We start from the raw sequence: 15,582 nt of genomic DNA, 5'->3' as shown, positions 1-15,582 counted from the left end.
GAGGGGAAGGAAGTTGGAACAGGCCTAGGACAAAACCCTGAGGGACATTTATGGTTAGAGGGTGTGATATGGATGAAGATCCAGTCAAGGAGACAGAGAAGGAGTGGTCAGAGAGGTAGAAGGAGAACCAGGAGAGAAAGAGAGGAAGGGGGATTTCTTGAAAACTAAAGAGAAGAGAGTATCAAGGAGGAGATCAACACACAGATCAACATCTATCTATCTTTCTTTCTATTTATCTATCTATCTTTCTATCTATCTATCTATATGTATGTCAACAGTGTTGAAGTCTTCAGAGAGGTCAAGAAGGATGAGAACTGAGAAAAGGCCATCTAACAACTAAGAGATCGTTGGTAATTTTAGAGAGAGCAGTTTTGGTGGAATGATGAGTCAGATTGAGGAGGTTTAAGAGTACATCGAGAGAAAAGGAACTAGAGCTGGTGACAATACTTCAGATGGGGTCTGACAAGGGAATAGGATGGCAGGACCATCACCTCCTTATTTCTGGAAGTTATGTCCTTCCTAATGGAACTGAAAATCAAATTAGCACTTTTGGCTGCCAAACCGTACTGATGACTCATGTTGGGTTGGCTTCCATGTGAAATTACTATAGTCAGTGTTGATGTCATTTTTGTTGTCCATTTCCCATTTTTAGATTGACAGTTTTGATTTTTAATTACTTGTTTCAATAGTTCAGGTTTAAGTTGAAGGAAGGGAAGATACTAAAAGGTATAGAAAAAATCATGTACCTTATTAATACCAAAAAATGGCTCATGGGAGAACATCAGTGAGCAAGACCCCCAGCATATTTGGTAGACCCCTTAATGAGGAACTTTTGGAGTATCCATGAGTTACACAAGATAGGCAGTGGTGTGTATTGTTGAAGACACTCCTGAGTAGTAGATGAGATCCTTTTGAAAATTTGAGAGTATCTCTCCCTTCCTCTCCCTCTCCCTCTCCCTCTCCCTCTCCCTAGATGATGTCCGAAGTCAAATTTTGCATAAATGCTCTGTGTCTCTATGAGCTGATGGTTTGGACACTTCCCTTCTTGAGGAGTTTCATGTTTCTTTCAGGGCCAGGGACAAATATTAAGAATCCTTAATTAAGAAACATTTTTGTTGTTGCAGCAGAACGTTGCGGCTAGATGCAAGCCTAGGCCAAGGGCTCCCTCCCTGGTCAGTGGCTGTTCCAAAGGAGTCCTGAGCCTGGAGCCGACCCCCCACCTCACACAAACCCCTCTGCTCTTCGCACTCCTTCAGGCTTGACCTTCTCTCTCTCCATTGGCTTGTTTGCTTCTTGATTTCAGTTTCCAGTGGAAAAGGAGCTACGCAAAATGATTTCTTTGGCAGAGAAATTCCCATGTGCCTTTCCCCGGTGGTTCTCAGGCTCCTGGAATCTTCTCCAAGTCTATGACCCTGAATACATGAAGGTGATATTGAGCAAGAGAGGTAAGAACAACTCTCTGTGGCTTTGGGGCTGGAAGGTGGTCCTTTCCTCTATCGAGTTCCTCCCTTTCAGTCAATGAACTAGCCCTCCGAATTTAACTAATGATTAGCAAGCTATTCAGCCAAAGATGTAGCCAGTGGGGTAGAGGATGGGTCAGCCAGTAGCCAGACCAATCAGTGTGTCAATGATGCCACAAAAGTCTACGAGCCAGACAACTGGTTAGTCCAAGGTATGCCCAAGGTGTCCAAAGGAGAGGCCAGGGAGCAATTGGGCCTGTCCTTCTAAAACTTGCCATCTCAGTCGGGAACTGAGATGATGGCTGTGCCCATTGGTTCAGCGCCCCTGGTGTTGTGGAGATGAGGAATCAGGGCATCTAGGGAGATGACTGGATTTGGTGCTGGAGGGGCTGGTGCTGGCACATGGCTGCTTACTGGCCTGGCTTCCTTTCGGGGCCTCCCATGCAACTGGCTCCCAGGGAAGGAGGCAAGAGAAGGGAGTCTTTCAGCAATGTTGGCCTTTGACCTGATGTTCCTGATAGCCCAGAGCAGGTGTTTAGGGAGCTAGAGAAGAGAAGATGCTGCTGGTGAAGTAGAGAATGGGGAGGAGGCATGCTAGTGGTCTTCCAGTATTTGGATAGCTATCATGGGGATGAGTGATTGGCCTTGCTCTGCTTGGCTCAGGAGTAAAGAGAAAAAGTTTCAAGGAGGCAGATTAAGTCTCACTGGCAGGAAGAACATCCCCCAAATCAATACTACCCAGAGAGGAGAGGGCTGCCTCAGGGGCTGATGGGATCCCCCCACCCCATACACACACTGGAGGTCTCCAGGCAGAGACTGGACCATACCTATCAGAGATATGGGAAGGGAAGCTCCCTCTGGAGTCCTCCCCATGGTCTGGACCAAACAACTTGGGGATCCCTCCCGGCTCAGACTAGGACTTGACCTGAAGAACACCACTGTACTCACCCACCTTGCATCTAATGGAATGAGACTCATTGACATTTCTGGGGCTCTTACAGGTTAATGCTTCACCCGAAGGGTCTTATTTGATTCTCACAATAATCTTGTGGGGTAGGAGCCACTGGGATTATTATCCCCTTTTTAAGGAGGTGGAAATGGGGTCTGAGAGAATATAAAGGACTTGCCAGGGTTATAAAGTCAATAGATGTCAGTACATTATTGTGAGATTCTTTTTGTCTATGGGTTGGACTAGAAGGTCACTGACATTCTTTCCAGTTCTGCTAGTGGGTGATTCGGGGCCTGAGTGGCTTGATCTGTAAAATGGGCATAGTCAACGTCTTTCCTTCCTGAAAGCAGGAGGCTGGATGAGATAATCAGACAAGATCCCTGCCAGCCCAAAGATCAATGACCTTGAGCTGTCTTATGTTAGTCTCCCTAGAGCTGGCCAAGGGGCGCAGGGGCCCAGGTCTTCTCTAGATCACAGGGATGGGCCCCCCAGCAGACTTTCCTCCTGCCCCCCCCACTCCCTTGTCATCTTCACCAGGCTTCCCATGGGCTTCCCTGAGGAAATGGCAGAGAAGAGTGGCAAGGAGCTTGGCTCTGGCATCTCAGAACCTCTTAGTCCCACAGACACACACAAGGCAATGTCTTCCCCATGGGTAGGCCAAGATTGATGCTGAAGGAGGGATGATGGAACATCACCAGACTCTGCCCTGATGGGCTTTGTCTAGGAGGGGCTGGGCTATAGACGGGGAGAGCTCTTTATCTCTTGGTTCAATCAATTCATCAGGGAGATGCAGGTCCAGAGCTAAGGGAGGTGGGGGGGGATGATCATTCCAAATGGGGTTGCATCCTCACTCTGCTCCCCCCCTATTTGGCTAATCTGGGCCAAGTCCCCTCCTCTCTTTGGGCCTCAATTTTCTTCTCTGTCAAATGAGGGGGTTGCACTAGATGGCCTCGAAAGTGCCTCCCAGCTCTGACAACCTTTGTGTTCCTTCAGGCCTTCCCATTAGATATATCTTTCTCCTCCTGACGAAACCATGTCTGTCCCCAGGGGACCTCTCATGTGTGTGAGTGTGATGTGTGTGTGGAAGTTTGCGTGTGTATCGTATGTATATGTGTGTTGTATGTGCATGTGTATGTGTGAATGTGGTGTGTATATGTGATGTGTGTATGTGTATGTGTGAGTGTGTGCATGTGTAAGTGGTGTGTGCATGTGTATGTGGTGTGTCAGTGTGTGTTGTATGTATATGTGTATTTGTGTGTGTGTGTGTGTGTGTGTGTGTGTGTGTGTGTGTGTGTAGGGTGCAGGGTGTGTGTGTGTGTGTAGGGTGCAGGTGAGGATGGGAAATCTCTCTGCTCCCTTTGCTAATTGGCTCTTCCCTGGCTCTCATTTCAGATCCAAAGTCTCATGACGTCTACAAATTTCTCATTCCCTGGATTGGTATGTCTTTCTCACCTTAGCTTAGGCCCCTAGAAACTCAGAAAATGCCAGCTGAATGAAGGAATGCAGGATGCCTGACACACTGGGGTGGCTCACAGCCCCCCACATGAAGGCTGATGGGTAGATGTGCCATCTTGCCAGGAAAGGAGGCTGACACTCCCAGATCAGCTAGCCAAGGCTCATCTCTGAGCTCCTATAGGGGTATAGGCTTAGAGGCACCCCGTGCATTCTCTTACTCAGTTCTTCTGTAACCCAGAGCCCCTATTTACCCAAGGATATAGAACTCCCTGTGGGCACAGACAGGCTCCCTCTTTAGTGTAGTCAGGGGGCACAAAACCACCTCAGGCAACTTTCCCTTGGCTTCACATGTCCAAGGCTAAGGTAGGTAATAGCTGCTGTCTAACTGTACAACCACCTCCCTGAAGCTTGGCCTAGCAAAGGACCCAGCAGACAGGCTTTTTATCCCACCGACCCAGGTCTGGGGCCCTCTGGGCCCTTTTCTCCACTCCTGGCCCTGACTGTCTTATCTCCTGGGGCTCAGGAAAAGGGTTGCTGGTCCTTAACGGGTCAGTGTGGTTCCAGCACCGGCGACTGCTGACACCTGCCTTCCACAGTGACATCCTGAAGCCTTATGTGGCGCTGATGGCAGACTCCGCCCGAGTGATGCTGGTAAGTCTCATCCACGGGTGCACATACATGGACATTACTTTCTCTCCCACATTTGATGATCCAGCCAAATTAGCTGTCTCTATGTACCACAAATGCTGTTCTCCACCTCCCATTTCTGTGCCTTGTCATTTCTCCTCTACCCCCATGCCTGGAATGTACTCCCTCTTCACATCTACCTCACAGAATCCCTTTCTTCTCTTAAGACACAGACCAAGTACCACCTTCTACCACCTGAAGCCCTGCCCAATTGCCTCATCTTTAAGTGCCCTTCCTAGTTAACCACTTTGTATTATGTAATGATGGTTTTGGACTCACTCTTCCCCAGCCAGGCAAGACACATCTCCCCTTAGGGCTCTAGGGATGGGCATTGGTGGGGTAGGGCTATTTTCTCTTATATGATTGGTCCCATTCTGATGTGTTTCCTCCCCTGTTAGCTACCACTGATTAGCATCAGTTCTATCTAACCATTAACATCAATTAGCATGCACGAAGGGATATTTACTTTGTAGATATAGCAAGTATAGGAGCACAAACATTTTCCACCCCTGTCCCCAGGGGGCACAGTTTCCTGTATACCACCTCAGTCCCCAGAGAGAGTGGGCTCAGAAAAAAATTCTGCAGAGTGTTTGTCCCATCAATTCACTTCCAAATGGAGCACAGCCAATGGATGGACAATTTGGCATCTCTATGACTGTTGGTCTGGGCAGGGCAGGTTGTTCTGAACTTTGTTCTTCATCATCTAGCTTTTGTCAAGTCCTGCCATGGACTCTGCTCCCAGACTTCTGGTGGTCCCCTCTCCTGACCTTTCACAGCTCACAAGGTGGTAATGACCCCCAACTGCCTTCACCTAAAAAATCAAGAAAGAAAAGATGACAGGGACAGAAGCAAAATGAAGGCCATGTACATGGTCCTGGGGCCAAGACTTAGTCTTCGTCTCCTCAGTTGAATACATCAACCAGGAAAAAAGCCAGAGGCAAGAGCCTGGCCCTGGATGACTAGTGCCTTGGGAATGAACCCGTTCTGCTCCTGAACCAGCTCCAGAACTTCCTCCCGTCCATCATGCCTCCTCACACCTAGCCAGAAGCAGTCTCCCCAGCTTCTTCCAATTGGGGCACTGAACCAGGCTCCTTCCCTTGTTAAATTCACCTACATTTATTTGACAATTATATATGGCTATCTTTGGTGTCTTTCCCATTAGAATGGAGCTTTTGTTTCACTCTCTGCATTTCTAACTCCAAAGCCTAGCATTGTGCCTGGCATGTTGTATGGGCTTAATAACTGCTTATTGATTTCGTTAGAGAAGATGGAGATGGTCCATCAATGCCAACCGGTAGGAAGACCTCTGATGGACTGCCAGGGGGTGTCTATTGTGGATTTTGTGCGGTTTAAGGGATGGAGGCCTAGATGATGCAAAATTGGGAGGGATGGCTCCCTATCACCTCCAGGATCAATCATAAAACCCTGTTTGGCATTCAAAGCCCTTCATAACCTGCCCCTCCCTCTCTCTTTTTCTGTCTTCTTCTTATACCCTATGCTCCCCATTTTCTGATCCAGTGCCACTGACCTCTTTTCTCTTCCTTGAACAAGACACTCCCTCTCCTGACTGGGCATTTCCCCTGGCTATGCCCCACGCCAGGAACTCTTTCCTTCCCCATCTCCACCTCCTGGCTTCCTTCAATTCCTAGTTATAATCCCACCTCCCATAGGGATCCTTTCCAAATCTCTGCCAGTGTCTTCTCTCTGAGATTATCGCCCATTTTTTGTGTCTACATCTTATTGGTACATAGTTGTTTGCATGGTGTCTTCCCCATTAGATGATGAGCTCCTCAAGGGCAGAGATTTTTGTCTTTCTTCATGTCTCCAGCACAGTTCCAGTAGACAATAAATGTTTGTTGACTAATTGGCTGACTGATCTATTGGAAGACAGTCAGAATGCAAAAAGATCTTGAAATGTATGTCTGTGTCTTCTGTATCTATCTCTGTGTTTCTGGACCAAATCAATGGATAAGTAAATATAAGATCTATACAAAATGAATACAGAATGATTTTGGTGGTGGTGGTGGGGACTAAAAACTGGTGGAATCTTGAAAGAAGTAGCATTTGAGCTGAGCTTTGAAGGGAACAAGAGATACCAAGAGATGGCATTGAGGGGTAGGGCATTCCAAGGGTGGGGGATGGGGGTTGTCTTATTCAGAGGTAGGAGATGGAACATCACATACGAGGAGGGTCAAGTAGTTGGCCAGAGTGTAGAGACCAGGAAGGGGAGTAATGCACAATCAACTTGGAGAGATGATGGAGCTCTAGACTGGGAAGGGTTTAAATGCTAAACAGAGGAGTTCGCATTTTCTCCTAAAAGAAGGGCGTAGATTTACAAGGCAGAGGATCATACAAAAGCTGACTGACATTTTCTGGCTTATGTGGCAAGAAGAGATTATCCCCAGAAGTTCAAGGATGCCACCATCGTCCATCCTGCCAAAATCTTCCTTAATAGGCTGATCCTTCACCTGGAAGATGATCTACCTGAGAGTCAATATGGCTTCAGAAAGGGCTGAGGAATGTTGATACAGAGCCCAACAACTCCAGGAGAAATGCCAGAAACAGTACAGATTGTACATTGTAGACAATGTTCGTTGATCTGACCAAGGCATTTGATGCTGTCAGTCACAAGGGCTTGTGGAAAATTATAGCAGAATTTGGTCACCCAGAGAAGTTCACCAGTATTGTACATCAGTTTCATGATGGCATGCATTCACAGGTTCTGGATTATGGATGATGCTCTCATGCTTTCCCAGTCACCAGTGGAGTGAAGCAGGGCTGTGTGCTTGCTTCCATGCTTTTTAAAGTGATATTTTCAGCAATGTTGTCAGATGCCTTCAGTGAAGATGAAAACAGCATTAAGGTCATCTACTGCACTGATGGTAAATGATTTAACTTGAAAAGGATAGAAGCCAAGAGCAAAGTGGAGGGAGAGTTGGTGCATGAATTTTTGTTTCTCACATGATAGTGCACTCAGCGTAGCCTCTGAGGCCAAGGTGCAGCAAGGAATGGATCAATTCTCTGCTGCTTGTGCTAATTTTGGCCCAACAAATAACACCAAGCAAACGGAGGCTCTCCAACAGCCAGTCCCACACCATCCATACACAGAACCATCAGTTACAGCAAAGGGAGAAATAGTGAATGTTACGGATAAGTTCATTTATCTTGTCGATATACTTACCAGGGATGTACATACACGTAAATGATGATGTCAACACACGAATTGCCAGAGCTATCTCAGTGTTTTGGAGGCTCTGAAGAAAATTGTGAGAGAGGAGGTATCAGGCTGCCTACCAAACTGAAGGTCTATAGAGCCATTGTGCTGACCTCATTGTTGTATGCCTGTGAAACCTGTACAGTCTACCAGCACCAAGAAATGGAATTGCTTCCATTTGAATTGTCTTATGAAGATTCTGAAGATCACCTGGCAAGATAAGGTACCAGACACTTGAGATCCTCTCTCAAGCTGAACTGCCAAGCATTGAAACTCTTTTACAGAGAGTGCAGCTCCAATGGGCTGGCCACATTGTCTGAATGCCAAACATATATTTACCTAAAAGACTAGTTTATGGAGAACTCACACAAAGCAAGCACTCATACAGAGATCAGAACTGATACAAACACATTCTCAAAGTCTCTCTGAAGAACTTTGGAATCGATTGTAAGACATGGGAGTCACTGGCACAGGACCACCCGGCATGGCTTGCCTGCATCAAAGAAGGTGCTGTGCTCTATGACTGAGAGTTGCAGTAGCTCAAAAAATGTAAGATGTGCAAATTTAGACATCTTCACTGCAAATGTTCAAGTGAACTATTTGTGCCTAACCTGTGGTGGGGCATTCCAAGCTCATGTTGATATGATCATCCATAGTCAAACAAACTGTACCTTGACCCCAACATAGTAATGTCATTTTGATTCTTTTTAAGAATGAAGAACAACAACCACTATGTGCCAGGCATTGTGATAGGAGCTTTTACAAATATTATCTCCATGCATAGAAGGTACAATATAATCAATAGGACATAACCTTGCCATCATCTGTGTCAGAACATGTCAGCAACCTAGTGTTCAGTTTTAGACCTCACATTCTGAAGAGCTGAAGAGTGTCCAAGAGGACAGCAGCCAGGGTGGTGAGGAAACTGGAAACCATGTCAGAAGGATCAATTGAAGGATCTTGATGTTGATCCCAGAGAAAGAAGACTCAGGGTGGGGGGGGGCAGGAGAACTGCCTTCAAGTATCCAGAGGGTTGTTATGTGGAAGGATTAGCCTTGTTCTGCTTGGCTCCAGAGAGAAGAATCAGGGTCAATGAAGGGAATCTGCAAAGAAGCAGATTTAGTCTGGATGTCAGGAAGAACTTTCTAATAATCAAAACTACCCCAAAGTGGAGAAGATTGTCACAGGGACTCATGGAGTCCTCCTTATTATCATTCTTTTTCTATTTTAGGACAAATGGAAGAATCTCAGTCACCAGGGTTCGAGTCTGGAGATCTTTGAGCATGTCAGTCTAATGACTTTAGACTCCCTCATGAAATGCGCCTTCAGCCAAAAGAGTAATTGCCAAATGGATAGGTTAGTAGAGACACCTTTGAGGGACTGTCAATACTGAGGGGTTAGCAAATTGTGCTAGTAATAATGCTAGGTATTCTGACTCTTAACCCCAGTCCCAGACTGAGCCCTCACCATGACCCCAGACTGAGGCCTGACCCTAGGTCCAGACTGAACCCTCACCATGACCCCAGACTGAGAACTTACCCTAGTCATAGACTGAGCCCAGTCACAGCCTTGGTCCTAACCTTGGTCACATTCTGAATCTTGACCCTGGTCCCAGACTGAGGCCTGATTCCTAGCAGAAACTATGAAACCTGACCCAAAACTTGTCCCTGTCCTTGAACAGTCTTACCCTTATTCCTGTCCCATGGCCACGCAAAAGCAGGTGAAGTTGAGACCAAATAAGAGTGTGTTGATAGAGCAGAGCAGCTCATTTCTTCTCCTGGGAATATAGCTTGGAGCCCAAGTCTGGTCTTCCCAGGGATAGAAATCTTGATATGCAGGATGTCCCAAAAGTCTTAGTGTAGGCATAAGCTTTAATAGCTTGTCATAGCCTAGCATAATCCCCATTCATTCATTCAACAAGCAAACCTGTTTGGAAGGAACTCACAAACTAGCAGGCAGGCAAGAAATAAACTCAAATAACTGTCCTCAAACAGCAGAATAGAACGTCCTTGTTGACTGGGTAGATATGAGGGTGAAAAAAGTACTGATGCTGTCTGATCGTATGCTATCAAGGGACAAGAGCTGGGGGCATAACACTCTCAAGCACTCAAGGGTTCCCTCAGTCCTTGCGTATTCCCCAACTTTATCACAGGGAGAACAGTGTTTGTCTCTGAATTTTAACTTAGTTTCTCTTTAGAAATGGGTTGGGTCTTTGACAAGGAGGACGTGGGATTTAGTGTGGACTGAATAGTTAGGGATTAGAACAAGTGTGGTCCTGATATTGTTTTGTAATATGTAGCCTAAAGAAGGAAAGTTTGGGGCGTTACCAAGAGGGCAAGAGGTAAATTGCCTAAGTGAATGAGCTAGCCAAGGGAGAGCATGGGGAGGAAAGAGAAAGGCCAAGAAAAACACATCAAGGGATCAGGAAGAAGACAGAGAAATAGTAGAATATTGACTACAAACTCTTTGAGGGCAAGGGGTCATGTCATTTGTGTCTTTCTATCGCCAGCACCAGCACAGTACATGGAATGCAGGGAGCACTTACCAATGCTTACTGAAAGGGAAGGAGAACCAGGAGAGGGTGGTGTCTCTGAAACCAAGGCAGGAGAGTGGGGATGAGATCAGACACTGCTCAAAGGTCCAAGAAAATGAGGACTTAAGAAGAAAGTAGAATGAATTCTCTAGTCATCTTTGAGAGTGAGTTTTCAGTGGAGTTTGAGACAGAAGCCAGATCTACAGGTTGTGGGTGGAGGGGAAGAAAGGATGGAGAGTGTAGATGGTTTTTTAAATTTGGAAGTGAAGGTGTGGAAGGTGATGGGAATATTGAAGAGATGACAGGGCTGAGGGAAAGCTTTTTTATGATGGGATCTTAGAATGCTTTTAAGTATAGGGGGAAGAGTCAATGGAGAGGGAAAGAAGAGAGACACACGGAGAGGTAAAGAAACAGAAAGAAGCAGAGAGAGAGACAAAAAGAGAGAGAGATACAGACGGGGAGGAAGGAGAGAGACATAGAGAGATGGTGAGAGATAAAGAAAGAGAGACAGGGAGAGAGAGAGAGACAAAGAGATGGCGAGAGATAGAGAGGGAGAGAGACAAAGAAAAAGAGACAGAGAAAGAAGGACGAGAGGGAAATAAGGGAGGGAAGAAGGGATACTGGAGGATAAAGAGGTGTAAGAGAGAATGAGTGACAGAGAGAAAGGAGAGATGGGAGATAGGAGAGAGAGGAAGGGAGAGACAGGAAAGGAGGAAAGGAGAGAGAGGAAGAGGGAAGAGATAATGCCAGTACTGGAGGTGCCATGAGAGCAGAGATCTCAGATGGGAAGGTACCTTACAGGTTATCTAGCCCAAGCTTTTCATTTTGATAGATGAGGAAACTGAGGCACAGAGAAGTTCACTGACTTGTTAAGTCACACAGTTAGTGGGTGTCAGAGCCAGAACTTGGGGTGAGCTCCTCAGATTCCCAAGCCTGGTCGTTCTATTCCCTAGTTGGGTGCCTTGAAGACCAATTGAGTAGCAGGTTCCTAGGAGATGGTGATGAGTCATTTAGCCATCCATGTATTAAATGCTTCTGTTAACTTTGTCTTTCCTTTCTCACACTATCCAGAGTCAGTCACCAGGTTCTGCTGACTCCCCTTCAGTAATAGGTCTGTAGTCACTAGGCTTTTTTTTTCTATGAAATTGTGATACCCACCTCTGAGAAGTCTGTGGTAGGATGCTTTAGGGATCTGCCCTTGGCCTTGTTCAGTTCAGGTTGGGACCTATGGCTCCAGTGCTGATGGAGTGAGGCCCGAAGAAGAGGACAGTCAGGAGGAAAGGAGGAAATGGAAGTTGGAATGCAGGGGATTCCAGGTGTGGAGTGAGCTCACTTCAGAGACACCGCATCTTCTGTGTGAAGGTGGAGGCCAAGTCCTTTCTCCTCTGTCTCTCTTTTCCTTCAGGCACTCAAACGTCTACATCCAAGCTGTTCATGATCTAACCTACTTGCTGACTACTCGAATACGGAATGCCTTCCATCACAATGATGCCATCTACTGGCTCAGCTCTTCGGGCCGCAAAACCCGTCAGGCTGCACAAAGGGCCCATCAGTACACGGGTATTGCCTACCTGGATAGGTCTGTCTTGGTGATCTCAGCACATTGTCAACACTCCAGGAGTCCATAGACTCCCAGAAGGAACCTTTGACAGACTTAGAATAATAGAACAGGTCTTAGACATCACAGTCCATCTGAGACCAGGTCATTTAGGTGGTGGGTGGTAGAGTCAGGAGTCAAGACCAGATCTGATTCCAAATCCAGGGCTCTGTCCCAGTATACTGTGACACACTCACACATTTCTATTCTTTTTTTTTTTTTTTTTTGCTTTTTGGTAGGGCAATTGGGGTTAAGTGACTTGCCCAAGGTCACACAGCTAGTACATGTGTGAAGTGTCTGAGTCCGGATTTGAACTCAGGTCCTCCTGACTCCAGGGCTGGTGCTCTACTCACTGCGCCACCTAGCTGCCCCCACATTTCTATTTCTATCACTTTTCCTTCCCATCCCTTTTATTTTCCCACATCATGCTCTTCATTCCCTTTATCCCCTTTTTCTGTATATTCCAACCACTCCCTTCACATTCTCCACTCCATTCTTTGATCTCTTCCTCTTCCCCCAAATTCCTCTTTCCTAACTCTCCACCCCTTCCTCATTCTCCCATCCCTCCCCTCTTCACTCTCTCCATCCCCTTTAGCCTCCTTCCTCCCACCCCACCCCCATGGGTCACCAGAGTCTTGCAAAAGATATGAAGCTAACTCAACACAAGGAACCCACCCCCAGCCTCACTCCTCTCACCTAAACACACACATTCTGAAATACCCAGAGATAACGCTGGAGACGGGGTGTTGAGGAGGGCCCAGAATTTTATAGAATCTCCCTTATACCAAAGCACATGGAAATGTATATCTCCATACAAGTCCAAGTAGGCACACGCATGTGGTCAGTCTTTCCCATGTATTCATAAACATGTGTGTGCAGCTCAGGGGATGGAACAGGAGGCAGCAGACATTTAAGATCTCTGGTACCAATACACAAGGAAGCCCTTGCCCACCAAGGAGTAAGACAGAACCTCCTGAAAATAAATACATTCCCATGGCTTCCACCAAGGATTCTCCCCATATTCTCCCCAGGCAGCTCCCCTTCCTGCTACTGAGGTCAGAGCCCTGGCACACCATTCTCACTCCCAGGCAATATAAAAGCTCACAGGAAGAAAAGAAGGGAGGCAGGAAGGAAGGAAGGAAAGAAGGGAGGAAGAAAACAAAAAAATTAAGCGTGTGCTATGTGCCAAGGATTATACTAAGTGCTGGGGATATACATACAAGCAAAAAAAAAAAGCTAGTTCCTGAACTTGAGAAATTTACTTTTTAATGGGGAAAGACAACACAGAAAAGGTAGCTGAACAGCTGGGGAAAGGGGAGGAGGGGGTGATGAAGGTACTTGGCATGGGGGTATGATTTTAAAGTCTGCTAAGTGAGGAACAGGAGGGGAATGAAGGCTAGGCAACTTGTGCCCTTCCACAGAATGAAGGCTTTAGAAGAAACTAACCACTGGGAGAGGAGGGCAAGCTTGAGGAGGGATATTCCACAGTGAGAAGGCCATGGGGGGCGGGGCGGGGTGGGGGTGGGTTAGATGTTCTAGGATGAGGAGGTCCTCAGTGCTAAGGGAAGTTCCAGGAGAATATAGCAGCAGAGGCATGGGTTTGAAGGCTGAAGAGCTAAGAGCTGTGAAGGACTTTCGAAGGCTTCTGAAAGTCAATCTACCCATTTTACGTAGCAATCTTTGTTTCTTCAGAGAGGGTAATCCAGGCTCTGCTCAAACAGGTCTAGGAACAGGGGTTTTGCTCCAGCTTAGCAACCTGCTCTCTAGGAATTTCTCCTGTTGATCCTAGTTTTAGTTCTCTGAAGCTCCAACGAGCAATTGCCCAAATTCTTTGGTCGGGTAGCTTGGGGCAGGGCAAAGATCCCTAGACATGTGTGGCCATCTCCCAGGGGTTTGAGGATTCCTGCTAATGACCACAATCTCCTTTCCTGGAGCAGACCAGGTGATTCAGAGGAGAAGGCTGCAACTGGAGCAGGAAGGAGGGCTGGAGGCCATCTCCAGAAAGAGACATTTGGATTTCTTGGACATTCTCCTCTGTGCCAAGGTGAGCATTATGGGGCCTTAGGGCTCATCCCATGGGAGGGGGATTGGTGCAGAACTTGTCCCTGCCCTATTAACTTAATTATGAATGTCTTTAGTTTTTGTAGCATCTCAGAGCTGGAAGGAGCGTGAGAGAGCACCTGCCCTACCCTCACTCCCAATGTACAAACTTCCTCTACAGCATGACTTCTTGACCTGGGGCCTTAACTTGTTTGGGGCGAAAGTACATCTTTATTTTCATTCCTGTTTGGCTTCCTTTAGGACCTTTGTATTTTATTTTGCACATTCTGAGAAGGGGTCCATAGGCTTCACCAGACTGCCAAAGGGATCATGACACAAAGACAGATTAAAGACCTTTGCTCTCCAGTCTCCCTGACAGTTCCATTTCACCCTCTGTCCTAAAACCTCTTAATGGGGAGGCGGCTCCTTCCTCAGGCAGCCTGTTCCATTGCTGGACAGCTTCCATTGTTAGGAGCTTTATCCTTCCTCCAAGTCAAAATGTTTCTCTGCGACACTCCCCCTCCCCCAGCCACTGGTCCTTGTTCTGGGCTCTGAAGCCAAACAGAGTGATATGTATTCTCCTACATGATAACCTTTCAAATATTAGAAGAAGGTAACCATCTTCCACCCTCCTAGTCTTCTCCAGGGTGAACATTCCTAGCTCCTTTAAACAGTCCTGATAGGGTATCCTGGTTATTCTTCTTTGGACTTTCTCCAGGAAACTTGTGATGCCCATAACTGAACACAATACTTTCGATGGAGTTTTACCAGGGCAGAAGCAATAAGACAATGGCATCTGTTGCTCTACATGTTAGACTTCCAGAGATGTCCATAGGCTGTACATAACCATTTAATTCAGTTGGTTAGGAAGTCACCCTAAGGGCCCTCGAAGGTGTCTGACAAGAAGGGCTTTTCTTCACTCAGACAGAGAGTGGGCACGGCTTGTCAGATGAGGAGCTGAGGGCCGAGGTGGACACATTCATGTTTGAGGGCCATGATACCACTGCCAGTGGCATTTGCTGGATCCTGTATGCCTTGGCCACACATCCTGAGCATCAGCAGAAATGCCGGGAGGAAATCAGGGGAGTCCTGGGGGATGGGGCCTCCATCACCTGGTAAGTACTCAGGAGAAAGAAGGAAAGGGGTTCTTTCTTACAGTCTCCCCTGTTCCCCCATTGACTCCATACCAAAAGAGCTTGGCTTTTGTGACTGTTGTGGGACAAGACAAAAGCCTGGTATGTTGGGTTCAGCTGACTTTTGAGATGGTTGGAATACTTCCTGCTCCTGTCTGCATTTCCTTGATTCTTCCTTGGGATGTATCAGTCAGTTAACATGCATTTATTACCCACCTCCTATGTGCCAGGCACACTGTTCTAGGTGCTATGAATACAAAAGCAAAAATTAGAACAGTCCATGACCTCAAGGAGCTTACATTGTAAGTAATAAATAAGAGTAGGTCAAAATACAGTCTCTCCTCTCTGTTCTGGACTACTGCAATGGCTTTCTAATTGATCCCACTTATGGATATGACTGTGTTACCCCCTCCGCCTGCTCAATAAATTCTAGTAGTACCCTATTAGCTTCATGATCAATTATAAAATTTTCTGGTATTTCAAGCCTTTTACAACTTCAGCCTTCTTACCTTTC

The 15,582-nt window shown here is 46.6% G+C and overlaps 1 protein-coding gene across 2 annotated transcripts in view; it reads left to right on the top strand.

Moving 5' to 3' along the window:
• LOC118847820 (cytochrome P450 4A11-like) overlaps positions 1 to 15,582 on the top strand; it is a 38,239-nt gene that overhangs the window by 7,656 nt on the left and 15,001 nt on the right. For both annotated transcript variants that reach the window (XM_036756454.1, XM_036756455.1), the window contains exons 2-8: positions 1,304 to 1,445; positions 3,802 to 3,846; positions 4,388 to 4,515; positions 8,997 to 9,121; positions 11,704 to 11,858; positions 13,833 to 13,939; positions 14,860 to 15,050. In XM_036756454.1, coding sequence (XP_036612349.1) covers positions 1,304 to 1,445; positions 3,802 to 3,846; positions 4,388 to 4,515; positions 8,997 to 9,121; positions 11,704 to 11,858; positions 13,833 to 13,939; positions 14,860 to 15,050 — 893 coding nt within the window. The remainder of the gene's footprint in view (positions 1 to 1,303; positions 1,446 to 3,801; positions 3,847 to 4,387; positions 4,516 to 8,996; positions 9,122 to 11,703; positions 11,859 to 13,832; positions 13,940 to 14,859; positions 15,051 to 15,582) is intronic.

Source organism: Trichosurus vulpecula, chromosome 4, assembly GCF_011100635.1.
Source record: "Trichosurus vulpecula isolate mTriVul1 chromosome 4, mTriVul1.pri, whole genome shotgun sequence".
In the NCBI taxonomy this organism is placed as follows: domain Eukaryota; kingdom Metazoa; phylum Chordata; class Mammalia; order Diprotodontia; family Phalangeridae; genus Trichosurus; species Trichosurus vulpecula.
The sequence above is the reverse complement of the archived record's forward strand: the minus strand, read 5'-3'. Positions and strand labels throughout refer to the sequence as shown.